General features: G+C 39.0%; 1 protein-coding gene across 3 annotated transcripts in view; it reads left to right on the top strand.

Moving 5' to 3' along the window:
- Positions 1–27,280, top strand: part of GOLGA5 (golgin A5) — a 41,176-nt gene that overhangs the window by 5,204 nt on the left and 8,692 nt on the right. For 2 of the 3 annotated variants that reach the window (XM_034993205.1, XM_034993206.1), the window contains exons 3-11: positions 5,440–5,667; positions 7,022–7,241; positions 7,885–8,008; positions 11,302–11,505; positions 15,215–15,385; positions 17,800–17,928; positions 20,576–20,674; positions 22,387–22,612; positions 25,422–25,527. In XM_034993205.1, the coding sequence (XP_034849096.1) occupies positions 5,440–5,667; positions 7,022–7,241; positions 7,885–8,008; positions 11,302–11,505; positions 15,215–15,385; positions 17,800–17,928; positions 20,576–20,674; positions 22,387–22,612; positions 25,422–25,527 (1,507 nt within the window). The remainder of the gene's footprint in view (positions 1–5,439; positions 5,668–7,021; positions 7,242–7,884; positions 8,009–11,301; positions 11,506–15,214; positions 15,386–17,799; positions 17,929–20,575; positions 20,675–22,386; positions 22,613–25,421; positions 25,528–27,280) is intronic. The other variant, XM_034993207.1, reaches the window with a different exon arrangement.

Here is a 27,280-nt window from a genome sequence, read left to right as displayed (position 1 = left end):
GGTTGAGCATCTTTTCAAATATTTAACTATTCAGGTTTCATCTTCTGGGAAGTGCCTGTTCAGTCTTTTGATTAATTTTTTCCAATGGATCATTTGTCTTTTTCCTTACTGATTTATAGATATTCTTTATGTATTCCGGATGGTAACTCTTTCTACACCTCCTCCAGTTTTACCTTGGTTTTTCCCCCCACCTCTCTCTACGGTGTCTCAATAGAGTTCTTAATGTAGATGAATTTATCGATCTTTTCTTGATGGTATGTTTCCTTGTGTCTTAGAAAAATTTTCCCTATCCTAAGATCATTAGGATATTTTCCTATATTATCCTCTAAGGGTTTTATAGTTTTACCTGTCATATCTATATGGTTATTTAAATTTTTGGTTTTTTTAATGAATGGTGTGAGGTAGGCATCTCGTTCCATTTTTTCCCATGTGGGAAAATCTTTCCACCCCATTTCCCCAACTACCACTGTTCTGATTTTTTTCACCTAGTTTTTGTCCTAAAACTTCATTTAAATGGAATCATGTAGTATGTGTACTCTCTTATCTTCAGGTAAGGATTCACAGAGGGTCTGTAATTTGAGCTGGGTCTTAAAGAATGAGTAGAAGTTTTCCAAGTGAAAAAGAAGAGGGTTGGAAATCTGTTATCTCAGCATCTAGCATCATTCATTGAAAATATTTCCTTTTCCGGGCACCTGGGTGGCTTAGTAGTTAAGCATCTACCTTCGACTCGGGTCATGATCCCAGAATCCTGGGATCCAGCCCCGCATTGGGCTCCATGCTAGACGGAAAGCCTGCTTCTCCCTCTCTCGCTCCCCTTGCTTGTGTTCCTTCTCTCGCTGTGTCTCTCTCTGTCAAATAAATAATTAAAATCTTTAAAAAAAAGAAGAAAAAGAAAATATTTCCTTTTCCCTATCAATCTGCAATATCACCCCTGGCATATTATCAAGCATCCATCTATACATCGCTCTGTTTCTGGGCACTTAATTCTGTTTCATTGGGTGGTTTTTGTGCCAATGCCACACTATCTTAATTAATGTAGTTTTATAGTGTTTTGATATCTCCTAGAGCAATTTCTCCTACCTGGTCCTTCAAGAATGTTTTGGCTATTCTTGGAATTTTTTTTTTTTTGTACATCCATATTCATTTTAGAATTTGCTTGCCAAGTTTCACAAAAATTCTGTTGGTCTTTTTATTGGGAGTCCATTGCTTCTATATGGACAGTTAGTTGAGTGAGAATCAGCGTCTTTACAATACTGAGGTTTTACCCATTCTAACATGGTATAATCTCAATTCAGTTTTTAAATGTCTTTCATTAAGATTTTATTATTTTCTCCATGAAGGTCTTGCATACTTTTTATCAGATTATATTTTTTTGAAACTTATAGATGGTATCTTTTTTATTTTATTTTTTTATTTTTTATTTTTTATTTTTTTTTAAGATTTTATTTATTTATTCATGACAGACAGAGAGAGAGAGAGAGAGAGAAACAGAGGGAGAAGCAGGCTCCCAAGGAGCAGGGAGCCTGCTGCAGGACTCAATCCCAGGACCCTGGGATCATGACCTGAGCTGAAGGCAGACGCTTAACCATCTGAGCCACCAGGCGCCCCAATGGTATCTTTTTTAAATTTTTGCTTTCTTTTTTTTTTTTAAGATTTTTTATTTATTTATTTGACAGAGAGAGAGAGCAGAAGTAGGGAGAGCGGCAGGCAGAGGGAAAGGGAGAAGCAGGCTCTCTGCTGAGCAGGGAGCCCGATGAGGGGCTTGATCCCAGGACCCTGGGATCATGACCTGAGCCGAAGGCAGCCACTTAACCAACTGAGCCACCCGGGTGCCCCATAAATTTTTGCTTTCTTTTGACACACAGCAACCTACATAGCTCTTAATCTTGATATTTTTCTGTACATTCATTTAGATTTTCAACAGTACAGTATCTGTGGATAATGACAATTTGGTTTCTTAACCCTTTTATCTTTTTAAAAAAATCTTTTCTTTGCCTCACTGCATTGGCTTGGACGGAAAACCAATTTTGTATCTTTGTCTTAAATAGAAGGCTTCAACTGTTTCACCAAACAGTGTTTGTTAGGTTTTTCACAGGTACTTTTTATCAGGTGAATATTTCTATATATATCTAGTTTCAGTTTTTCTGTTGAATTTTAGCAGCGTTTTTTTCCTGTTATGTATGAAATACCGTATTTTTTTATATGATTTTTGTTCTTTAGTATTAATATGGTATACAAATCAATTGACTTTTTATAACCTAAAACCAAACTTAACTTTCAGTTTGCTGATGTTCTGGTTAGGATTTTTGCATTTGTTTCATAAGCAAGATTGATCTGTAATATTGTTAGGTTTTGGTATTACAGTTATGTTAGCCTTATAAAATGATTTGCAAAGTGCTCCCTCCTTTTCTGTTGTCTTAATTATTTGATGTAAGATTATTTATTCCCTGATTGTTTGCTGGAACTCACTGGTAAAACCATCAGGGTCTGGGTTATTTATTTATTTATTTTTTAAGATTTTATTTATTTATTTATTTGAGAGAGCGCGAGTGAGAGAGAGCACAAGCTGGCAGGGAGAGGCAGAGGGAGAGGGACAAGCAGAGTCCCCACTGAGAGGGAGCCCAACGTGGGGCTAGATTCCGGGACCCAGGGATGATGACCCAAGCTGAAGGCAGACAGCCACCCTGGGTCCTTGGGGTATTCTTAATGGAAGATTTTAACTATTGATTGCATTGACTTTCCATTTCCTCTCTTTTTGGTGAGTTACATTTTTTCCTAAGAATTTGTCTATTCTATGTACACTTTGGGGGATTATATTTATTTCACTTAATTTCAGGAAGTAATGAAAGTGTCACAGCTGAAACAAGCCCATTTGGACCCTAATCATTCATATTAACCCTGCAGAAACTAAAGCTTGATCACAGATACTACCAGAAAAATATCAATATCTGGCACTGTGCTAAATGCCTTTTTTTCAAATAGTGTTAATGAAGTATAACTGACATAATAAATTATACATACTTAAGTATACAATTTGGTAGGTTTCAACGTAGTATACATTTAAAAATTCATTGGCATAATGTTAATGATATGTCCCTCTGAATACCATTTTAATTCTCTCTAGCAAGTTTCTTTTCTATTTTGTTAATTTCTGGTCTTTATTGTTAATTTCCGCTTTGGGGTTTATTCTGCTGTTTTTATAGCCTTTAAGGTGGATAGAAAACTCATTAATTTTCTTACTTTCATTTTTAATGTAAATATTAAAGACTATAGATGTCCTTCTAAATACTACTTTATTGGATATATACTTTATTTCTTTTGAAAAATTTTTGTTTTGGAAATTTCAAACATATCAAAGTAGATTTTGATGACTCCCTCCAATATTACCTGTCTGGCTGTATTAATCAACACTTATGGCCATTCTTGTTTTATTTATACCTCCCATTTTCCATCCCTCCTTTACCTCTACCCTCCACAGAATTATTTTGCAGCAAATCACAGATCTCATATCATTTCTTCTAGAAATATTTCATTTTATTACCCTAAAAAAATGCAAGCTTTATTTTTTTTTAAAGATTTTATTTATTTGAGAGAGAGACAGGGAGAGTACAAGCAGGGGGAGGGGCAGAGGGAGAGGGACTGGCAGACTCCCCCGCTAAGCTGAGAGCCCAAGCTTGATCCCAGGACCCTGAGGTCATGACCTGACCCGAAGTCAGTTGCTTAACCACCTGAGCCACCCGGGTGCCCCAAAATGCAAGCTTTAGAAACACTCATACCATCATCACCCTAAAAATGTAATAATTCCTTAGTATCATCTAGTGCCTAGTCATTATTCAAATTTCCATTTCTCATAATTTTTTCTGTATGTTGAAATGCACAAACCTTAGCTATACAGATAAATGGCTATACCTGTGTAACCCACACTTTTATGATAACACTTCTTTCCCTCACATCCCTTTCCAGTTAATCTTTCCATCCCATTTCCCCAATTACCACTGCTCTGATTTTTTTCACCTTAGTTTTTGTCCTAAAGTTTCATATAAATGGAATCATGTAGTATGTACACTCTCTTATCTGACTTCTTTTACTCACCATGTTAGTGAGATTCATCCATGTTATTGGGTATATCAATAGTTCTTTTTTATTTTGTAGTATTCTACTGGAGATACACCACAATTTATCCATTCTCTTTTATGGACAGTGGATTGTTTCCAGTTTTGGGTTATTGTGAATAAAGCTGCTATGAACATTTTTGTACTTGTCTGTTTGTGGGGAAATGTTTTCGTTTCTCTTGGAAATGAAAACCTGGGAAGGGAATCACTAGGCAAAATGGTAGGTGCATATTTAATTTCATAAGAGACTGCGGAAACCTTTTCCCACAGTGGTTATACCATTTTGTACTCCCACCAATAATCTATGAGAGTTCTGGTTGCTCCACGTCTTTGTCTGCATTTGGTGTTGTCCTTTTAATTTTAGCCATTCTAGCAGGTGTGTATTGGTTCTCATTGTGGTTTTAATTTGCATTTCCTTGATCACTGAAGATGTTGAGAACCTTTTCATAAGATTATTGATCATTTGTTTATCTTCCTTTGTGAAGTGTCAACTCTTTTGCCCATACAGTTACTTAGTGCATTTTATCATTTAGATACAGTTCACTTTTTAGCACATACCTAATTTTTTTTAGAGTAAGTAAAAAATGCATTTGGGCGGACACCTGGGTGGCTCAGTTGGTGAAGCGTCTGCCTTCAGCTCAGGTCATGATCCTGGGATCAAGCCCCACGTTGGGCTTTCTGCTCAGCGGAGCCTGCTTCTTCCTTTCCCTCTGCCTGCCACTCCACCCTGCTTGTGCTCTCTCTCTCTCTGCCAAATAAATAAATAAAATCTTCTAAAAAATGCATTTGGATCACATTTAGTCCAAAAACAAGATGAATCTGAATTTATGAGTCTCTCTCTCTTTGTATAAGGCATTTTAGATTCCAGTTTGGTATGTAACAAATGGCTCTGACCTATTATTACTCTTTTGCCTTGAAACCCACAGCTGTTCTTTTGTGCCTTTCTAGTATTTTCACTGTTGAGACTTTCATCTTTTTTTAAGAAAATGCTTTGGAGACAAAGGGGGACTGAAACCCTTTTTACCTAATCCCAACTGCTTAGATTATCTCTTGATTTTCTTCTTTCCAAAACTGTATTCTTGTGTCTATCCTTTACCACCATCCATTCAGTATATCCAAATTTTGAGATCCTTAGAGATCTATAGCCTCCCATGTAGGAGAATGAAATTTTATCAGAAGGAAATTTCTTGAGAATTTAAGTTTACTTTTTTATGATATTTTAGCTATAGCAGTCAACTTGAGCCAAAAGGCATTCTACCAAAGTAAGCAGCTAATGTGTATGTAGTGAGTGTTCCAGTGTAACAAAAATGTTTTCCTTTTTTTATAGTAACGTCTAATAATTCAGATTCTGGCCATGAAGTTCAAGAGGATTCTTCAAAGGAAAATGTATCATCAAGTGCTGCCTGTGCTGACCACAACCCAACACCTACTCACGATGGCAAATCACATGAACTGTCTAATCTTCGATTGGAGAATCAACTGTTGAGGAATGAAGTTCAGTCTTTAAATCAAGAAATGGCCTCATTACTTCAAAGATCCAAGGAAACTCAAGAAGGTAGAGTCTTATTTAAGTTGTGGAGGATTAGGAATTTAACATTTCAAAAATAAACTGAAAACTTGAGGACATCGGAACTTAACAAAACACAAGACTTACAAAATCGTGTTTTCATAGAAATACAGGGCCCAGATTTAGAAATAGAACCAGTCATCCTCCTACCAGTCTGAAACAGAACATTGCCTTTGTTTGGTCATTCCCTAGGAGTCATGAAATTTAAGAACTTAGTAATTTAAGAAATTTAAGAACCTTAGTAGTCATCTGGTTCATTTGCTCTCTTCTGAACCTTCAGGGGGAACTGTTCAAGAACCAAAGGTGGGATTAAACAAAGGAGTGGATACCAGTAGACAAGGTCACAGTATTGTACTGCTCCAGGAGATGTAAAGTGACCACGGAATTCAGTTTGAATAATACACTCTCGAAATATGCAGTGAAGTGTCCCTAGAGTAGAAAACTCTTAGATTCCTCAGAAATGGGTAATTTAAAAGTAAATAATCTCATGGATGAGGTGATGGAGGAATATGTTAGTCTTAATGTACGTGTGGGCTGAGGGAAAACAAAAGGGAGAAGAGAAGTCTCTGCCTTGGTTCCTGGCAGTGATTAGAAAGGAGGGCGGGGACAGTGGGAAAAGTTTTGCCAAGATATGGATGGAGGCCCAGAAGAGTGAAAGAGGAAGAAAGTTTAGGGCTTGTTGGACTGACTTCAGAAAAAGCTTTGCTTTACCAGACTAATAAAGACCTAGAAATAGAGCTTTTCCTGAGACCCTGTAGAGTTTGCTTCAATTTAAAAAAAAAAAAAAAAAAATTTTTTTTTTTTTGGCCTGCAAACTGCTGTTATAGATATGTGAGGGTGTGGAAATCTGCACTGCATTGCTCTTTCTGCACCAATGTCCTAGGTTTAAAAAATAAAATCTTTTTGCTACAGTAATCAAGAGAAACCTATAGGTTTTGATTTTGTTTGTTTTGGTCTTATACCAGGGTGTACACCATCTACCCTTGATTTGTATTTGCATTCTTCCTGTCTCTAGCAGAGCTCAACAAATCCACTGACTTCTCTAGTGTTCTGAACTCTGCTGTATACTGGGGTGGGCTCCCAAATGCTTTATGATAGGTCTCAAAAAGTTTTTTTTGTAGGGAGCAGCTGGCATCGTGCCCTTTCCAACCTATTAACTGTGATGTAGATGTGAATGTTGGCCGTGAGATATGGGTATCCCATTTGAAGCAAATGATTTGAAGATATTTGTAAGCTCTTAATTTTGGCAGAAATTACTACAGGGATACAGAGGAGAGTCTCTGTGTGCTCTGAGAAAAGTGTGTCTGCTTGAAGAGAGAAATCTCTTTTTTTTTTTTTTAAGAATTAACCAAAGCAAGAGCAAGAGTTGAAAAGTGGAATGTCGACCATTCAAAGAGTGATCGAATAACCCGAGAGCTGCGAGCCCAAGTAGATGACCTGACTGCAGCGGTGGATGCCAAGGACTCGCAGCTGGCTGTGCTGAAAGTGAGGCTGCAGGAGGCCGACCAGCTCCTGACCACACGCACCGAAGCCCTGGAAGCCTTGCAGACTGAGAAATCACGGTAGCTCATCCTAGTGATCATGAGAAAGGGAACTAGAAAGATTCTTTCCCATGCAAGTAATGATAAATACTGTGGTGGTGTATACTACCTTATGAAAACTTAGCTTTTGAAATTTAGAGGGGGCAAATTTATCTTTCGGTACTGTTGTAAATGTGTGCGATTAAAAGTTGATTTATTATTTGAACCTTGAGATGCATTGTTAGCAAATTCTGAATTTAAAAATATTTGAAGAATATAGTGTCCTTAATTTTTTGACATATAATGATGTGTGTGCTTATATTTGGATGCCTAAAAATATAGGTTACATTCCATTAAAAGGCAAAAAGATTTCTTTAAGGATATTTTAGTCAAACCATCTTTTTTTTTTTTTTTTAATTTTAGAGAGAGAGGGGTGGGGGAAGGGGCACAGGGAGAGAGAGAATCTCAAGCAGACTGTGCTGAACGTGGAGCCCAACAGGGGGCTTGATATCAGGACCCCGAGATCACGACCTGAGCTGAAACCAGGAGTCAGATGCCTAACTGACCGCACCACCTAAGCACCCCAGTCAAATCATCTATTTTGTGCTGTCAAGCCGATGCTTTAAAAATTATTCCACCTTGTACACTGTGGAAATAAGTCTTCAAGTGATGTCTTTTCTTTTAGAATAATGCAGGATCACAGCGAAGGTAGCAGCCTGCAGAACCAAGCTTTGCAAACTCTTCAGGAGAGACTGCATGAGGCGGACACCGCCCGGAAGAGAGAGCAGGAGAGCTGTAAACAAATGCAGGTTAGAAAGGAAGAATGCCTTTATGCTGTTTGATAACATTTACTCTTTAAGAAAATTCTGCAGTGCATTTCAGAAAAATCTGTTTCTGTCACAGAAACCAAGTATTTGAAAATTTAGCTTGATTCTTGCTGAATTTACTTAATCTTATGTATTGGGATACAATTAAAATAAATGTCAACATCCTCTATGATCAACAAGGCATTGACCAGAAATGTGGGGGCTTTTCTTCTGAGATGGTATTTGAAGGGACGATGCACAGGTTGGACAATGGTCCTAGAGAGGAGGGGTGTTATACTTATAAAAGGGGAGCAGCCCCTCAGCACCCCTTAAAAAAAGGAATACAATTAAAATAGAATATTCAGTAGAGATAGATATTTCTTTATTTAATTTTGTTTTTCAACCAACGTTACCATTATTTGATGAAAAGCTGATTTGGGTCCTCTTTCTTAAAATTAGATGGTGCTGAGAAACTTTCGAATAAAACACTGCCAAATGAGGGAAAAAATTGATGTGGGGCATCTTGTTTATTTTTTTATTTAAGCTTTTTCTGATTCTAGTTCAATCTGATTGATTTATTTCCAGAGGAAATTGTACGTAAAATGTAGAGTTTTACACTTAAATGAATTTTTTTGCATCTAGTTCAGTGATTCTCAGCCCTGTCTATACATTAGAATCACTTGTGTAGCTTTTAATATTTTCTGATGCCAGGTCTCTACTCCCAGGGAGTCGGATCCCATGGTGTGAGGTAGGGCATAAGCAGTGGTGTTTGAGTTTTATAAGATTTACATGTATCTATTAGCCAGTGAGGTTGAAAACCACTGGTTCAGACTATCTTTTCAACAGGTGAAAATAGTTGAGCCCTGAAAGTAACTATCAGTTAATGTGGACTTTTTGAAAATCTTATGAATGTATTTTATTTAACACAGTATATCCAAAGTACTGTCATTTTGGGGCACCTGAGTGGCTCAGTCACTTAAGCATCTGACTCGATCTCAGCTTACGTCTTGATCTTAGGGTTATGAGTTCAAGCTCCGCATTGGGCTCCTAAAAACAACAACAAAATCAAAGTACTATCATTTCAACATATAGTTAATAATAAAAATCATTAATGAGATATTTTACATTCTTTTTTGCAAACTGATACTTTAAAATATATTTTATACTTAATTCAGTCATAAATTTGCTTATGTAATACTTGATCTATATTTAGATTTCATAAAATTTAGAGGTAAAAAAATAATTCACATGCCCAGTTGTTCTAAACATACTCAGAAGTTTTCTACTGACAGTTCCTCAAAAAGTTAGGTATAGAGTTACCATATGGCCTAGCAGCTCTGTCCTAGGTGTATACCCAAGGGAATTGAAAATATTTGTCCACACAGAAAATTGTACACAAATGTTCATAGCAGCATTATTCACAATAGCCCCAAACTGGAACTAATACAAATATCCATCAGTTGCTGAATGGATAAACAAAGTGTGGTATATGCCTACAAGGAGATAGCATTCAGCCATAAAAAGGAATGAAGTACTGATTCGTGCTACAACATGGATGAACCTGTAAGACATTATGCTAAGTGAAAGAAGGCAGACACTAAAGGCCACATATTATATGATGTCACTTACATGAAATGTCCAGAATAGTTAGATCTATAGAGAAAGTAGATTAATCATTGCCAGGGGCTAGGAGGAAGGGAGAAGTGGGTAGAGGATCTCCCTTTGGGCTGAAAATGTACCTGATATTAGGTAGTGGTAATGGTTGTACAGCTAACTCTGTGAATACACTGAAAACCACTGAATTGTACACTGTAAAAGGGTGAATTCTATAGTATGTGAATTATATCCCAATGAATCTATTAATTGAATTAAGTGGGTTTTTTTGAAAGATTTTATTTATTTATTTGACAGAGACACAGCGAGAGAGGGAACAGAAGCAGGGGGAGTGGGAGAGGGAGAAGCAGGCTTCCCACTGAGCAGGGAGCCCGATGTGGGGCTCGATCCCAGGACCCTGGGATCATGACCTGAACCGAAGGCAGACGCTTAATGACTGAGCCACCCAGGCACCCCTGAATTAAGTATTTTTATGTTTAATTAAAGCTAATTAACAGAAAAATTAGCTAAAGTTAGTAAACAGAAAAATTCAATTCTAGTTGCATTAGGCACATTTCACATGCTTGGTAGACATTAGCATAGTCCTCTTGCTCTTTTTATTCAAAGCAGGAGTTAATATTGGGTCAAAGGTTTGTGGCTTTAGTTATTGGTGTGTGAACTTTTGCTTTTGGACTTTTGCCTCACCTTCTGAGTGTTCTGGTGATGGGAACTTTTGAGAATAAAGCAAAATATAAATAATTCTCAGAACTAGTTAGGCTAGTAAGTGATAGGCATGTGTTTTTCTAGAGTGTGCTTTGGAAGTTTCTTAAGCTAAAAAATTATATTGAATAGTTCATTAGAAAATTTGAAATAAAGGGAAAATGTTAGTCATGCTATTAAAAAAGATGTAGCTGTTTACTTATCTCTGTGGTTTGCCTTTTTTTTTTTTAAGATTTATTTTATTTATTTGAGAGAGACTTAAGCAGACTCCGTGCTGAGCACAGAGCCTGACATGCGGCTTGAGCTCCTGACCCTGAGATTGTGACCTGAGCTGAAACCGAGAGTCAGACACTTAACCGACTGAGCCACCCAGGTGCCCCTTTATTTGCTTTCTGATAGACTTTCTGTTTTATTCATTAATCAGCTAGTATCAGGCTGACCAGATTCACCTTGGAAATTTCTTAAACAGATTTCCATTTCCAAGCATAGTCTTGGAAATTCCAATTCAGTAAGCCTGGGGACAGCTTTGGGTGGCTGTATTTGTTTAAAACTCCTTAATTGGGGCACCTGGGTGGCTCAGTCGGTTAAGCGTCTGCCTTCGGCTCAGGTCATGATCTCAGGGTCCTCGGACTGAGCCCTGCATCAGGCTCTCTGCTCAGCAAGGAGTCTGCTGCTCCCTCTCACTCTCCCTCTGTGCTCTCTTCCTCTCAAAATAAATAAAATCCTTAAAAAAAAATAAAAAATAAACTCTTAATTGATTCTGATGCATTGCCATATTTGGGAGCCAACAGCCTTAGATTCCCTATTCTTCAGTTCCTAACAAATGAAGTGTTTGGTTTGTTTTGTTTTGGTTTTTAACCTCCCTGTTATGTTGTTGGGCTGAGCTAAAAAAAAAAAAACAATCCCATAAGACATCTGATTGGATGGTTGTAAAATATATTTCAGAGGAAATGATGTAAAGATGATATAAAAATTTGTCACAGAGTGAGTTTGCTGCACGCCTTAATAAAATGGAAGAGGAACGTCAGAATTTGGCAGAAGCAGTCACTCTGGCGGAAAGAAAATATGCGGAGGAGAAGAAGAGAGTTGATGAGCTACAGCAGCAAATTAAAGTGTACAAGTCCAACTTGGAGTCCTCTAAGCAGGAATTAATTGACTACAAGCAAAAAGCTACTAGAATACTCCAAGTAAGCATGAAATGTCTTTTGGATGTTAAGATTTGCCAGGTGGGAGACACTTTTCGACTCCATATAGATCTGCGAGAGGATTTGTTCGTGTTTGGCTGGGTTGGCTTGCTTCAGGTGCCTTCCTGCACTTAGAGATATTACAAAAGTCCGAAATGTCCCTTGTTCCTGCCGTTTTTCTTTCTTTTTATTTAAAATTCATTCTGCCACAGCCTAGCTCAGGTCTTCAGCTGTCACCTTAAGCACGGCACCATCGACGTTTGTCGTTAAGCAGCCACTTTATTCTTCCTGGCTGGTCCCCCGTTGAGTTTTTCAGAACAGCCGGTCTCGGCCTCAGCCAGCTTCCCCCGTGTCATCTCATGTAGTCTTGGGCTTCTCTGTCCTTTGCCTCCTGAGGGAAAGGTATCCTTTCATCTTTCCCTAGGAGGGTTCCTCTTCGCTGTATGTAAGCTCTTCCTCCTGAGTCTGAGTCTGTCCTCTCTCTGTTTCTTCCACTCTGCCTCCTTTTTGTGGCTCAGCCTACTCAAGAGCATATGGTTGCTGGGTGGAAGATCAAAAACTAGATCTTGGAACTCCTGCTTAGGGAAAAAACAATCCTTTGTCTTTTTTGACCACTTGGATCCATTTCCCTGTTCTTTCTTTCAATATCAGACTTAATAGAATTCTTGTAAATATGCCATCCTTATTTTAGAGCTGTTAACTCTAACTCCTTCGTATCATTTCTGTCCCTGATACATTTCTGAAATTGTCTTCCCAGACATCTTTAATGACCTGAATATGTATTTTCTTCCTTTTCTTAATATCCATCCACTTTGATGTGGATAGAGCATCGGACACCATTAGCCCTTCTACCCTCTTAAACTCCTGCCTCCGGTGCTACTCGAGCTGCCCTCTCTCTGCGTCTTCTTTCACTGCTCCAGAGTCTCCGGAGACAAAGAGTTCTCTCAAATTCAGTCCCAAGACCTCTCTCACTCCTTACCTGGCGTTATCATATACTCACTCTGCTTCTGTCTGTCACCTCGATGTGACTCCAGCGTGTCTCCCAGCCTAACTTCCTGACCCCGGTTTCTGAGTGCCTGCCAGGCTTCTCTGTGTGGGATTCCCCATCGCTCACACCAGCTTCTCCTTCATTCTCTAATTTTGGTAAATATTATACCTCCTTCCCAGGCAGTAGAGCTTGAACCACGATGACGTTTTGACTCCACCTTTTTCCTTTATCTCCTGCCTCCTGTTGCGTGTGAGCACTATTTTGATTCTACTTTCATGAGACAGCATACCCATCTCCTCCAAACTGTTCTGATTACTTTTGCTGTGTCACTCTAATTTATTATTGAGCACCTAACTATTCTAATGAGGCATTATGATAGATGCTGGGGGGGTGTTTTCTTTCTGAAAAGAGCGTTCAGTTAGCAGAAAGACACTGAGGTAATCGACGTGATGAAGTTATTGATGCAGTAAGCCCTTAAAATCTGCCAGGGAATGTCAGGAATGACTGGAGATGCTGTATAAAGAGGAACTTGAAGGATGAGTAGGAGGGCTTGTGGTAGGGAAGAGATTTCAGATAGAACAGCTGTGCCAGAGCAAAGGGGGTCTGCGGGAGCACAGCATCTTTAGTGGATGGCAGCTGGTTCCCTGCCGCTGGAGCATGAAGGGTTAGGGACTAAAAGCGGGGAGAGAAAACTCAATGACAGGCAAAAGCCAGACCATGGAGGGCCTCGCATCCTGTGCAGAGGAGTTTTGATTTCTATCTCCTAGGTAGTGGTAAGGATGAGAGGTGAGAGACTGAGCAGCGTGAGGACTTGCGGTGAAGAGGAGAGTTGGCACTGGGTCAGGCCCTTAGGCGGTGCTCAGTAAATTGCTGCGGACGTTGATGGGTGAGGATAGGATGGTGAGAGGGTAAAGAGAGTATCGGAATTAATGGTGTGAAGTAATGAGGACCTGGTCTAATTTGTGGCAGTGAGGGTGACAGATGGGACAGCTAAGAGACGTGTAGGAGGTGGGATGTGTGACACTTGGGGTTTCAACTGGAGGAAGGGGAACTGCAGGCAGACCTTAGGAGGACTCCGGTTTTCTGGGTTCAGATGTAAGCGATACGCCCTGGGTAGTGCAGCAGAGACACAGGAAAGACATCCGGCTAGCACTGATGGACACTAGGACAAGTGACAAAGAGTTTGCAGAATTTGACTGCACCGAGTGACACCAAGGTGAAAGTTTTAGGAAGGCAGGGGCGCCTGGGTGGCTCAGTCGTTAAGCGTCTGCCTTCGGCTCAGGTCATGGTCCCAGGGTCCCCGCATCGGGCTCCCTGCTCCGCGGGAAGCCTGCTTCGCCCTCTCCCACTCCCCCTGCTTGTGTTCCTGCTCTCACTATGTCTCTCTCTGTCAAATAAATAAATAAAATCTTTAAAAAAAAAAAAAAAAAGTTTTAGGAAGGCAATCAGAAGTAGAGGCCTGAAGCTCAGCCCATGGGTCTGGGCATTAGCCATGTGGGAGCAGAGAGAGAGAATTATGTGTGTTACAGAAAATATGAAACATGCAGAGAAGTTTAACGAAGTCACCCATAATCCTACCACATGAGAAGAAAAACTATTTTTGATGGAGGAGAGTGCCTCTCAGATATTCATATTGAAGGTGAAAGAGCTGATAGTCCTTACTGCTGGCCTAGAATTATATAGCACTTCTTAAACTGGTCTTCCCACATCGAATCTCTTCTCCCAACTCATCCTTTCCATTGGGGGTCACAAACTTTTTCTGTAAAGGGCCAAATAGTACATATGGTAGGCTTTGCAGGTTCTATGTGGTCTCCATCGCATACTCTTTGTCTTTATTTTTTTTATCATCTAAACATGTAAAAATCATGCTTAGCTTGTGGGCTCTACACAAATAGGCCACAGGCCAGATCTGGCCCATCAGCCATAGTTGGTGAACATCTGCTTTATACCACTGCCACATTAACCCTCCTTAAATGCATCTGTGCTCATATCACTTCCCTGTCTACTTTTTTAGTTGTTTGTTTTCGCCCACCAGGATAAAAGTCCAAACATTTTAGCCTGGCATCTGAAGCCCCCCCCCACAGACTGGTCCTAACATACTGTCCGAGCGCATCTCAACAGTACTTTCTTACACGCCCTAATGCTTTTGCATTTTTATGCTTTGTCCTGTTTTCTCCACACCTGTTAAAATCCGAGCCATTTTTCAGGATCAGCATAACTGCTGCTTTCAGGTAAAGCCTTCTCTTCCCCAGTAAGTGGCTTCTCTTTGGAACTCTGCAAGTAATCTTAGCAGATGCCTCTCTCAACTTGTTTATTGCCCTCTTGTAACTTCCCTCCAGTTTGTAAGGCGGAGGGTACTATCTCAAATGAGAGACCTCTTCATTGCATGGGACTCGGAGCATAATGCCAAACCCATTGTAGGTGCTCTGTAAATATTTGCTGAGTAGCATATGATGGAGATAAAAAGCATGAGAAAGGATGAGAAGAAAATACGAGGGAAATCTTGTTAATAACAAGTTTTCAACAGTAACATAGTCTTGGATACTAAAATCCAAGGCTGGTTTACAGCAAGGCCCTGCTGCGTTCTTATCCCAATGTGGACTTTCTTTGATGGAGAACATAATTGGACCATTTCCGTAGTGGCTTAGTTGGTGTAAGATTGATGCTATTCAGTGTACAAGCTAATCTCTGTTTTGCTTAAAGATATTTCTTTTTTTATAATAGTCCAAAGAAAAATTGATTAACAGCTTAAAGGAAGGATCTGGTTTTGAAGGCCTCGATAGCAGTACTGCTAACAGCATGGAGCTGGAAGAACTTCGGCACGAAAAGGAGATGCAAAAGGAGGAAATACAGAAGCTCCTGGGCCAGATACATCAGCTGAGATCCGAATTACAGGTAAGATTCGGTATGGCTGTGCTGCACGACCAGCCACTGACCCCGGCGATTGGCAGGCGAGCGGCGGTGGAGTCTGTATTTTGGGGGCAGGGTGTTAGTGGTCACCATGCAGCAGTGCGTCTAAGGCGATTGGTTTCCTGTCTGTCGACGGACTGTGAAGTCCTGGCAATAACAGGCATGTAGCTAACTAGATGCACTAGTTAAATTCTTACCCTGTGCCTGCCATGTGCCAGGCCTCTTGTAGGCTTGGAGTTACAGCAAGGAACCAGACAGAATCTTCACATTTATGGATCTTATAACAATCCAGTGGTTAAAACACAAATGAGATTTGGGCTTGTCTATAAAACTGGGATGTTTTCTGATACTGGAATGGACACAGGGACAGTCCCTTAATTATAGTTTCACAAATAATCTTATGATTTATAGTTTATGTGTAATTGCAGTTTTTAATCCAAAAGTAAGTTGGACCTTTTGTTTAGATTAAACATGGAGTCTTTGACGTAAATATCATAGGAGGAGTCTCTGAGAACGAGAGAAGGTAAAATGCAGGCTGACAACCCTTCTTTAAAAGAAAAAAAAAAACGTGTTAACTCAGCAAATTATTGGTTTGTAAGATGTGCATGACCTATAAAGGAAAGTATGGAAGTTGTAAGGTAGGGTTTCTTGTCTGGAGTATGGGCTTGAATATCAGATATGGAGAGAAGTCCGTCTTTGGCACTTAGTAGATGTGTTACCTGCACGAGATACTTCATCTCACTGAGCCTTAGTTTTCTCATCTGTAAAGTGGAGATAAACACAGGTTTTCTTGAGGATAAGGGATATGCATCGAAGGGCCAAGCATTGTTCCTAACATGCATTAGGCCCTCAACAAATAGTAGCTAATGTTACTTCTGGATTTCTTTCTTACTGGTAAAGTAGAAGAGCTGGTCCTCAAGGCTGTCATCCTTATAATCTGTATGGTTGGATTTTTTTTTCCTATAATTAATTTTGAATGCCAAAGAATTCAGTCCTGTGAACTTAGAAACTGAATACATGCTAATCCTGTTCATACCTTGTCTTATTCATCTGTGTATTTGGGGTGAGATTATAAAAAATATGACTTGTTTTATTTAATTTCCTTACCCCAGCATCATTGATGACATTGACCATTTCTCAAGAAGCTTATAAAATCTACAGTAAGGATTATAGTGTATCTAGCAAAATGGGAGAATTGTTAATGACTATAATAGCTAAGCACTTAACTTGCCAGGCATTGCACTAACCTCTCAGCATACAGTCTTCCATTTATTCCCTACTGTTAATCCTCTAAGGGAGATGGTATGTTCTCATTTTACAGTTTGAAGAAATTCAGTCACAGAGAAGGAAAGTAGTTTCCTATAACTATAGTGAAGTAGCAGTCAGGATTAGAACCTTAGTCTGTCTGATTTCCAGAACATGTGTTTTGTTTTTGTTTGTTTTTTTTCCAGAACATGTGTTCTTAACCACTGCTCATACTGTCTGCCTCTCAAGAATTTGTCTAATTAAGTCAAATTGATGACAGAGATTAGTTTACCTACTGCTAACCCCAAAAACTCAAGGATAGGGGAAAATCATTCTACTTATTGCTGCTTTCCTCTAAATCCACAAAGTTGTGACTATATAGACTATCACACTGGTATTATTATCTGGAGTATCATTAATTTTTAGTTCTTTCAAACCGTATATGAAATGCCAGAGTTAGTGTAGATGAATATAAAACAGTGTACCAAAAGATAAAAAGCAAATTAAGATGCTGTTTTAATCTCTTGTAGTACTGTATGGATGGACACATGGTTAACCCATACAGGGGGTAAATATAGAAATCTAGAGTCATGTTCTTTGCTACTAGTAGATTCCACAGGAAATCTAGAAGGTGGTTTTTTGAAGAAATGAGAGTAATGACACTAAGTGAAGCAGTAAGAAATAAAGATATAAAAGCAGGTAATGGTAATAAAGCTTTAAAAATGAAATAATAGGCTAACCTCAGGTGATATGAGAGAGAAGTTATATTCCTACTTGACACACACACACAAAAACTAACTATAACCTGCAATTCCAGGGGCCATCTTTTTGATGTTATGTTTCTGTTCCTTTGGAAATTGTTAGCTTTTGGATAGAGCTATAATCTCCCAATGAGCCGCTGTTGACTCATACTCCTTCAACCATATGGTTCATGCGCCGTGGCGGCTACGGTGTCCTGTCCGTGTCTCTCACCATTTGCCGTATCATACAGTGAAGCATCTGTTTATGTGCTCCTTTCAGGCTGAGACCATGTCTCACTCGTCTTTTTCCCTCTAGTGCCTCCTGAGCCCAGTTCATGGCGCACAGTGATTACTTGATTAATGCTGAAATGAACAGTTAATGATTGCTTTCACATATAAGGCTCATCGTTTTAGGATATGGAGGCACAGCAGGTTAGTGAAGCAGAATCAGCAAGAGAACAGTTACAAGATCTGCAAGACCAAATAGCTGGGCAGAAAGCATCTAAACAGGAACTGGAGGCAGAATTGGAGCGACAGAAGCAGGTAAAGATTTTATTTATTTATTTATTTTTAAATATTTTATTTACTTGAGAGAAAGAGCGATCATGCACACGAGTGAGAGAGCATGAGCGGGGAGAGGGGCAGAGGGAGAGGGAGAAGCAGACTCCCCACTGAGCAGGGAGCCCGATGTGGGGCTCAATCTCAGGACTCTGGGACCATGACCAGACGCTTAACCAACTGAGCCACCCAGGCACCTTGTGGGTAAAAATTTTAGTTGGATGATTACCAAGGAAGATGCTTTGCTGGCAGTCCTATGAGGAGACTCTCCAGTGAAGCAACTTACTGAAATTCTTACAGAATGGGTGTGGAGTGGTGATGATAAATGGGACCTTCTAGTTCCCTCCTGTCTTGTTACTACCTACCCCCCTCACTGTTTATTTCACAGGTTAAAAATAGAGCCACAGGATGGCTATGAGACTTGCCTAACCTCACACAGTTAACTAGAGAATAGAATAGAACCCGGATGCCTGTCCCAGAGTTCTTTCTACTATCTTGTCTGTGTTTTATTATATCTCTTTGTCACAGTGTGTATGTATGGAAAACTTAAAAACATCCGTTGATTTTCACATTTTATTACATTTGTACTTTCTAGGGACAACAGTAATATTTTTTAATAGAAATATTAAATACAACATTAGTGCTGTAATTAGACTGCTCTTTCTGTTTGAGGAGAAATATTTATAGACTGTTCTTACAAATCATGTTTAAAATTACATTTCTTTGTTCAGTTAGCAGTTGTCTGCTCCCCAAACCAAATTAGTTTACCTTAGTATACTTACATAATAGTTTTCTTATTAAAACAGTTAACCATGCTTACATCCACATTCTCAGAACAAGATGCTGCATCTTATGTTAATAACATCTGTAACTTATTGAATAATGACACTGTTATAGGCACTTAGTATACATGATCTTATTTTATCCTCACAATAAAATCTGTATTCTCTTCATTTTGCAGAAAACTATTTTATAATGATCAGTGTATCACTTAATGACATTTTTAGCTTTGTGTATTTATATTCTTAAGATCTTTTTTATTAGGATTTATCATTTCTGAAACTGATCTGTTATCAGAAATGTTTGTTTTTAGTACGAAGGTACGACTTACATCTGTTTCCTGAGTGGTAGGAAAAACGATTGAGTAGCCACCTGCAGAATACATCATAAGCTGTCTTAGATAATTTAGTTATAAAATTGGCTGTCCTTCCAGAAATTGCATTTTAATTTATTCCAGGAGCTATTATATATTGAAAGGCAAAAATTTGATGTTCTTGATAGTGAGATAATTTTCATTTTATTATGGCAGATAGACTTCCCACATCCGTTGCCAGTGCCTGTTTTTAAAATGAGTCCAGTAGAGGCGAGTGCAGCTGAATGTAGCTCTAGGCTATTTATTTAGTCATCAGATGTTCTAGGTGCAAGTGCTTAGTCTTGGGATTAAATAGTCCTGTAGTGCTCTTTATTAATTTAAATAATTTCAACCTTAAATTTGGTGCTAGCCTGGAGATTTAAAAGAAATCATGCGGACCTTTTTGAAAATTGCGGTTCTCCTACCCTAATTACTGCCTCATTTTCTCTGTTCTCACTTATCTCAGTTTTTTTCATCTGTGAAGTGAGCAGGTTGAACTAAATGTTCTAAAGTAGTCTAGCAGTTTGATCCTGTCTTCTGTTTACTTCTTCATACAGCTCCCTTTACTTACTTAATCTGCACAGTTAAGCATAATGCTTTTTTTTTTTTTTTAAGATTTTATTTATTTATTTGACAGAGAGAGACACAGCGAGAGAGGGAACACAAGCAGGGGGAGTGGAAGAGGGAGAAGCGGGCTTCCTGCTGAGCAGGGAGCCCGATGCGGGGCTCCATCCTAAGACCCTGGGATCATGACCTGAGCCGAAGGCAGACACTTAACCGACTGGGCGCCCCAAGCATAATGCTTTTGAAGATTCTTAGTTAACTAATTATTCTTTCTTCCCTGGCATGTGCTTTGCTCTTAAATTCCAACTGACACCGACTCATCCATTGTACAAACCAGCAGCAGGTTTGTGTAGTTGTTAGTGAACCCGGAGGTATTTCTTTTTTCCTCTTTTATCTATGATAGAACAAAACAGGTTCACGATACTGCCTGATAGAAATAAGCACATGAAGAGCTGCTCAGCACCATTAATTGTTAGAAAAATGCAAATTGAAACCACAGGGAGATATCAGGACGTCCCCATGGAATAGCTACACTTAATGAGACTGACGATACCAAATGTTGGGAAGGATGTGGAAGAACTGGACCTCTCTCATATTGCCGTGGGAATGCAAAACGGTGCAGGGATATGAAACCAGTTCAGAAAACAATTTGGCAAGTTTTTCCCTTTAAGTTAGACATAACACTTATGTGATCCAGCAGTTCTATCGCTACATATCTACCCAAGAAAAATGAAGACCTCTGACCATGGAAAGACTTGACACATCATGCTGGAGTATTGTTCATCAGACCCTTCCAAGTCTGTTCACTTGTTCATTCAGTATAGATGCGGCACGTGTTGGCTGAGTGCCTCATGTGTGTCAGGAACTGTTGTAGGTGCTGGGGATGAAATGGGGAACACTGATTTCGCTTCTGTTTATTCATGTCTCACTTTGTAGGAGTTCCACTACATAGAAGAAGATCTATATCGAACAAAGAACACATTGCAAAGCAGGATTAAAGATCGAGAAGAAGAAATTCAAAAACTTAGGAATCAGGTATGAATGAGTGTTCACAACTTGGGAAAAGATACCATTGCAAAGCTAATTTTTTTTAAAGGATATAGAAAGACCTTTTCCCATATTTTCAACGGAGTTCTGCTGTTACAACAGTGAGATGTTACTTTCAATCTGATACAGAATTTTCATCTAATGCCATTTTAGTCTGTGTTTGCTGTATTCTATGGCTTCTTCATCTAGAAGTGTCTTCTAGCCAGAGCCATCCGAGGACACGTGACTTACCCCAAAATTTCATACCTTTGGTTGTGCTGATTGCCAGTTTCATAATTATCGTTTCTCTTTCCTAAGAAAAATCCAATGATAAATCTTCCTATTAACAATTGATAGGTCTTTCATAAAGGCACCAAGACTTCTTTTTAACTCTGAAAATGTAAAACATGAGAAAGAACATGTGCCCACCACCCAGATTTACCAATGCTTATCATTAATTGTGACAAAATCATGCATCCACTTACCCTGTAACTCTAGCTTGTCCTTTTCTCCCTTATGTTCACATTGTCCTTTATTCCTTATATTTATTGACTTACTAAATAATGAGCTCATTGATCATTTAAATAATTTACATAAAAATTGAGTCTTCATTTTTTAGTTAGTTGCTGACTTAGTTTGAACATAAAAAGTCAAATAATTTTAGTTTTTAAGTTGTCAAACTTCATAGTAGTCCATAATTTAAAATATTTTAATTTTTGTAAGAGTTGGGAACATCTGATTTCAGTGTTCCATTCTTCCCTCACCTACCTTTGTGAAGTGCTTTTAAGTGGTAACATAACTTGTTAGCAGAAAGTCAAAAGAAAGGACCATAAACCACCAATTGGTTTAATCCTTTTACATTCCTTATTTATTAAATGTTTTTTGAGTGCCTACTAAGCGTAAGATATTGTGCTATTTTTGTTACTTAAGAATTAATCTTAGAGGGATATTTCTTAAAGATTTTTTTATCTAAGAACAGAGGAAAACCTTTGTCTCATAAAAGGAAGTTGATTTATACAATTTTAAAAAGAGATCAGCATCTTCATACATTGCCAAAAACAATAACAACCCATAAACGAGTGGCCAAATACGAACGTAAGTTGGTGCTCAAAATCATCAGTCATCAGGGGAAGCAAATTAAAACCTCAGGGGGATATACCACTCTACTGATACTCACTAGAATGGAATAGTATCCCTGAACATCATGTACAGAGAGGTGTAGCAATTTGTCCAATGTCAGATAGCTAGAAAACTGCCGAGCAGAGGTGAAAACCTCAGTTTGTGGCCTTTGCACTGTGCCGCAGCTGCTGAGTTATGGAGGGTTTTGAATCCCGGTCCAGAAGTTCACACTGTCATTGGATCGATGCTTTCAAATATCTTTGACCATGATGCCACAGTAAGAAGTAAAGTATACCTTGTGTCTCGATACTCACATGTACTTAGAAATTCAACACTAAACAAAAGTTTCACAGAACAGTACTCTTACATACTATGTGCTGTGTACTCTCTGTCCTCTTCTGTTCTGTCACTATTTTAAAATGTGGATTGTGACCTACCAAATTGATTTTGTGGCCCGTTAATACAGTTTGAAAATCTTTTCTGTAGACAGTGAGTTTTGAGAAATTCAATGATGCTACACTTTATTTACATGTGGGGATGTAGATTCTATGTTGTATGACTTTTACTTTATGTAATAATTTTATGAACACTTTGCCTTTCAGCTTACTAACAAAACTTTAAGCAACAGTAGTCAGTCCGAGTTAGAAAACCGACTCCATCAGCTAACAGAGACTCTCATCCAGAAGCAGACCATGCTGGAGAGTCTCAGCACAGAGAAGAACTCTCTGGTCTTCCAGCTGGAGCGCCTCGAGCAGCAGGTGAACTCTGCCAGTGGAAGTAGCAACAATGGGTCTTCCATTAATATGTCTGGAGTTGATAATGGCGAAGGTAACAAAAAAAGGATTTGAAAAGAACATTGCATTGCCTTAATTTCCAACCTTGCTAATTCAGACATGACTTTGAAAAGTTACAGAAAGACCATTTTTATTTGAAAAGAAGCTCCATCCAGCAAAGCACTGCTTTTCTCCTGATGTGAGGCCTGAGCCATGCACTGTTTGACATGATCTTTAGCAAACGGGACAGTGGACTCCAAGTATGGGACTTGGAGAAGGGAGACCTGAGGAACAGTGATCATAATGAAATACGTAGGACATTGAACAAGATATTGATGACAAGGCAGATAATTTGGCAGAAAGGGGCTTTGGGGGAAACTTAAAGGAAGATTTGTTTTAAAAATCTTCTAGTCCGTAATTATGAATATTAAAGTTAATAGTCACATAAGTATATCCATGCTCTATAATTTCAATAGAGAAATCTGTAGATTCCCAAAATACATAATCAAGAAAAATGTTAGATTTCAGTATAAGCTTCAGCAGATCAGGTATTTAATCTTAGAGCTTCATAAAGTCTACAAAGTAGTCATTCAGCAAATCTCTCAGTTCTTTGGCTTTAAATTAAAAGTTTTTTTAAGGGTTGCCTGGGTGGCTCAGTCAGCTAAGCATCTGCCTTTAGCTCAGGTCATGATCTCAGTCCTGGGATCGAGCCCCTCGTTGGTCTCCCTGCTCAGCGGGGAGCCTGCTTCTCCCTCTCCTTCTGCCACTCCCCCTACTTGGCTCTCTCTCTCTGTCAAATAAATAAATAAAATCTTTTTAAAAAAATAAATAGAAGTTTTTTTAAATTTTTTAAAAACTTATTATTTTATATATATATTTTTTGATAAAATGGTTGCTGTCAAAAGAAATCTCAAAAATATAATAAAATCATCCAAATAATCTGTTCCCCTCAGATAACATTTTGGAATATCTCCTTTTAGACTTTTTTCCTATATATGTTTATATGTTTTATTGGTTTTTAACTTTTCATATAAATCAATTTTTTTTTTAAAGATTTATTTATATATTAGAGGGGAAGAGAGAGAGAGGGAGGGAGGGAAAGAAAGAGAATCTCCAGCAGACTCCCCACTGAGCGTGGAGCCCAATGCAGGGCTTGATCTAACAACCATGAGATCATGACCTGAGCTGAAATCAAGAGTCGGACACTTAACTGACTGAATCACCCAGGCACCTCTAGAGCTTACTTACTTTATTTATTTATTTATTTATTTATTTAAAAAAATTTTTTTTAAGATTTTATTTATTTGCGAGAGAGAGAATGAGAGAGAGCATGAGAGGGAGGAGAGTCAGAGGGAGAAGCAGACTCCCTGCTGAGCAGGGAGCCCGATGTGGGACTCGATCCCAGGATTTCAGGATCATGACCTGAGCCGAAGGCAGTCCCTTAACCAACTGAGCCACCCAGGCGCCCTCTAGAGCTTACTTTAAAAAACAAAAACAAAAAAATTCTGGTCTGTGACAAAATAGTCCAGAAAAAGATCCTAATTAATATATAAGAATTAAACATATAATAATCTGTCAGAAAACAGTGAATCATTATGGTGCTAGACTAGCTGGTGAGCTGGGGGGAATTTGTGTAAAGTTAAACCTTCATTTCACTTGCACACAAAATTAATCCTGTCAGATTGAAGAATTAAATATTAAATCGAAACATGGAAAAACTAGAAGAAAATTATGGTATTTCTGATTAGAGAAATGTTCAGTCTCACTAGTAATCACACACACCAAAGAAGGCAAAATAAAGCACTTTATTAAAGTCCCAAATGAGGTAAGGTGATGGTAAACTAGAAGGAGGTCTGCAGGAAGAGTTTCCAGGCAAAGAGAAGAGCAGGTGCAAAGGCCCAGGGGTAGGAGCAGTGCTGGCATGTTGCAGGAACAGCAAGGAGGCCAGTGCAGCTGGAGAAGACTGAGTGAGGGGGGAGAGTAGTCAAAGGGGAATTCAGAGAACTTGGAAGAGACTGTTTTGGCCTGTGTACGGACTTTTACTCTGAATGAAGTAGGAAGCCATTGAAGGATCTGGAGAGGGGTGACTGACTGCATTTTAGCAAGATGCCTCTGGCTGTTGTGTCCAGAATAGACTGCAGAGAGCTGAGTGGAGGCAGGGGACCAGAGAGGAGCCATCATATTAATGTGTGTGAGGGATGGTGGCAGCTAAAACCCGATTGGGGTTTGCAGGGGTTTATTTTAAAGGAGAGCGGGTAGATTGGTTGTGCAGTTTGAGAGAAAGAAAGGAGTCAAGGGTTTTGGCCGGAGCTGATGGAACAATGTTGTCATGTACTGAGATGGGGAAAATGGCAGGGTGAGTAGGTTGGCAGGGAGGGCAGGAAGTCAGAATCATGGTTTTGGGCACCTGAGCTTCAGGTGATGTTAGACATCCAGATGGAAACAAAACAGACGATTAGATGAGTCTGGAGTTGGTGGTCCAGGCTGGAGATACAAAGCTGGGAGTCATCAGCATTGTAGAAAGGGTGTCTGGCCTCACTCTTGCTAGCACAGGAAGAAAGTGCTCATTAATATTGACTCTTGGCAACACTTGGTATTTGTAAACTTCAATTTTTGCTAATTTCATGGGGAAATGATTTTTTTAGTTTTTTAATTTTTATTTTTGTGGATATGGAAGTTTAAATATTTTATATAACAAATTTATCTGTCTTTTCTTTATGGCTGCGTCTTCTTTGTGTAATGCTTAGAAAGTTGGCCTTGAGAATTTCTTCCATTTATAATACAATAATATATTCAACTATAATTTTGTTAGGACATTGCTTTTGGTGTTTGTACATTAATTCATTATTTTCTTGTTTAAACAGGCACACGGCTCCGAAATGTTCCTGTTCTTTTTAATGATACAGAAACAAATCTGGCAGGAATGTATGGAAAAGTCCGAAAAGCTGCTAGTTCAATTGACCAGTTTAGGTAAGCAAGGGCAGTAATGATGAGTGAGGGATTTGTCAGCTGTTTTTGTACCATTTGCTGGTGGCTTCAGTCACAGTGAGTCCCTTCAGACAGAGCTGATATTTAGAGTGATATTTCCCTATTTCCTCTCACGATATTTCAATCTCATGAGATGCTCTATGTGGTCGGCCAGTGCTTGTGTCTCACTGAAGATGATTAACCCTGATCATTTCTCTTCTTTTTTTTTTAAATTTTTTATTGTTATGTTAATCATAGTACATTACATCATTAGTTTTTGATGTCATGTTCCATGATTCATTGTTTGTGCATAACACCCAGTGCTCCATGCAGAATATGCCCTCTTTAATACCCATCACCAGGCCAACCCATCCGCCCCACCCCCCTCCCCTCTAGAACCCTCAGTTTGTTTCTCAGAGTCCATCATCTCTCATGGTTCGTTTCCCTCTCTGATTTCCCCCGCTTCGTTCTTCCCCTCCTGCTATCTTCTTTTTTTTTTTCTTAACATATAAGGCATTATTTGTTTCAGAGGTACAGATCTGTGATTCAACAGTCTTGCACAATTCACAGCGCTCACCATAGCACATACCCTCCCCAGTGTCTATCACCCAGTCACCCCATCCCTCCCACCCCCTACCACTGCAGCAACCCTCAGTTTGTTTCCTGAGATTAAGAATTCCTCATATCAGTGAGGTCATATGATACATGTCTTTCTCTGATTGACTTATTTCGCTCAACATAATACCTTCCAGTTCCATCCACGTTGTTGCAAATGACAAGATCTCATTCCTTTTGATGGCTGCATAATATTCCATTGTATATATATATACACCACATCTTCTTTATCCATTCATCTGTCGATGGACATCTTGGCTCTTTCCACGGTTTGGCTATTGTGGACATTGCTGCTATAAACATCGGGGTGCACGTACCTCTTTGAATTCCTACATTTGTATCTTTGAGGTAAATACCCAGTAGTGCAATTGCTGGATCTTATGGTAGCTCTATTTTCAACTTTTTGAGGAACCTCCATACTGTTTTCCAGAGTGGTTACACCAGCTTGCATTCCCACCAACAGTGTAGGAGGGTTCCCCTTTCTCTGCATCCCCACCAACATCTGTCATTGCTTGATTTGTTAATTTTAGCCATTCTGACTGGTGTGAGGTGGTATCTCATTGAGCTTTTGATTTGGATTTCCCTGGTGCCGAGTGATGTTGAATACTTTTTCATGTGTCTGTTGGCCATTTGGATGTCTTCTTTGGAAAAATGTCTGTTCATGTCTTCTGCCCATTTCTTGATTGGATTATTCTTTGGGTGTTGAATTTGATAAGGTCTTTATAGATTTTGGGTACTAGCCCTTTATTTGATATGTCATTTGCAAATATCTTCTCCCATTCTGTCGGTTGTCTTTTGGTTTTGTTGACTGTTTCTTTTGCTGTGCAAAAGCTTTTTATCTTGATGAAGTCCCAATAGTTCATTTTTGCCCTTGCTTCCCTTGCCTTTGGCGATGTTTCTAGGAAGAAGTTGCTACGGCTGAGGTCGAAGAGGTTGCTGCCTGTGTTCTCCTTTAGGATGTTGATGGACTCCTGTCTCACATTTAGGTCTTTCAACCATTTTGAGTCTATTTTTGTGTGTGGTGTAAGGAAATGGTTCAGTTTCATTCTTCTACATGTGGCTGTCCAATTTTCCCAACACCATTTGTTGAAGAGACTGTCTTTTTTCCATTGGACATTCTTTCCTGCTTTGTCAAAGGTTA

This window comes from Mirounga leonina, unplaced genomic scaffold (assembly GCF_011800145.1).
Source record: "Mirounga leonina isolate KUSES-001 unplaced genomic scaffold, KU_Mleo_1.0 Mir_82, whole genome shotgun sequence".
Lineage (NCBI taxonomy): Eukaryota > Metazoa > Chordata > Mammalia > Carnivora > Phocidae > Mirounga > Mirounga leonina.
The sequence above is the reverse complement of the archived record's forward strand: the minus strand, read 5'-3'. Positions and strand labels throughout refer to the sequence as shown.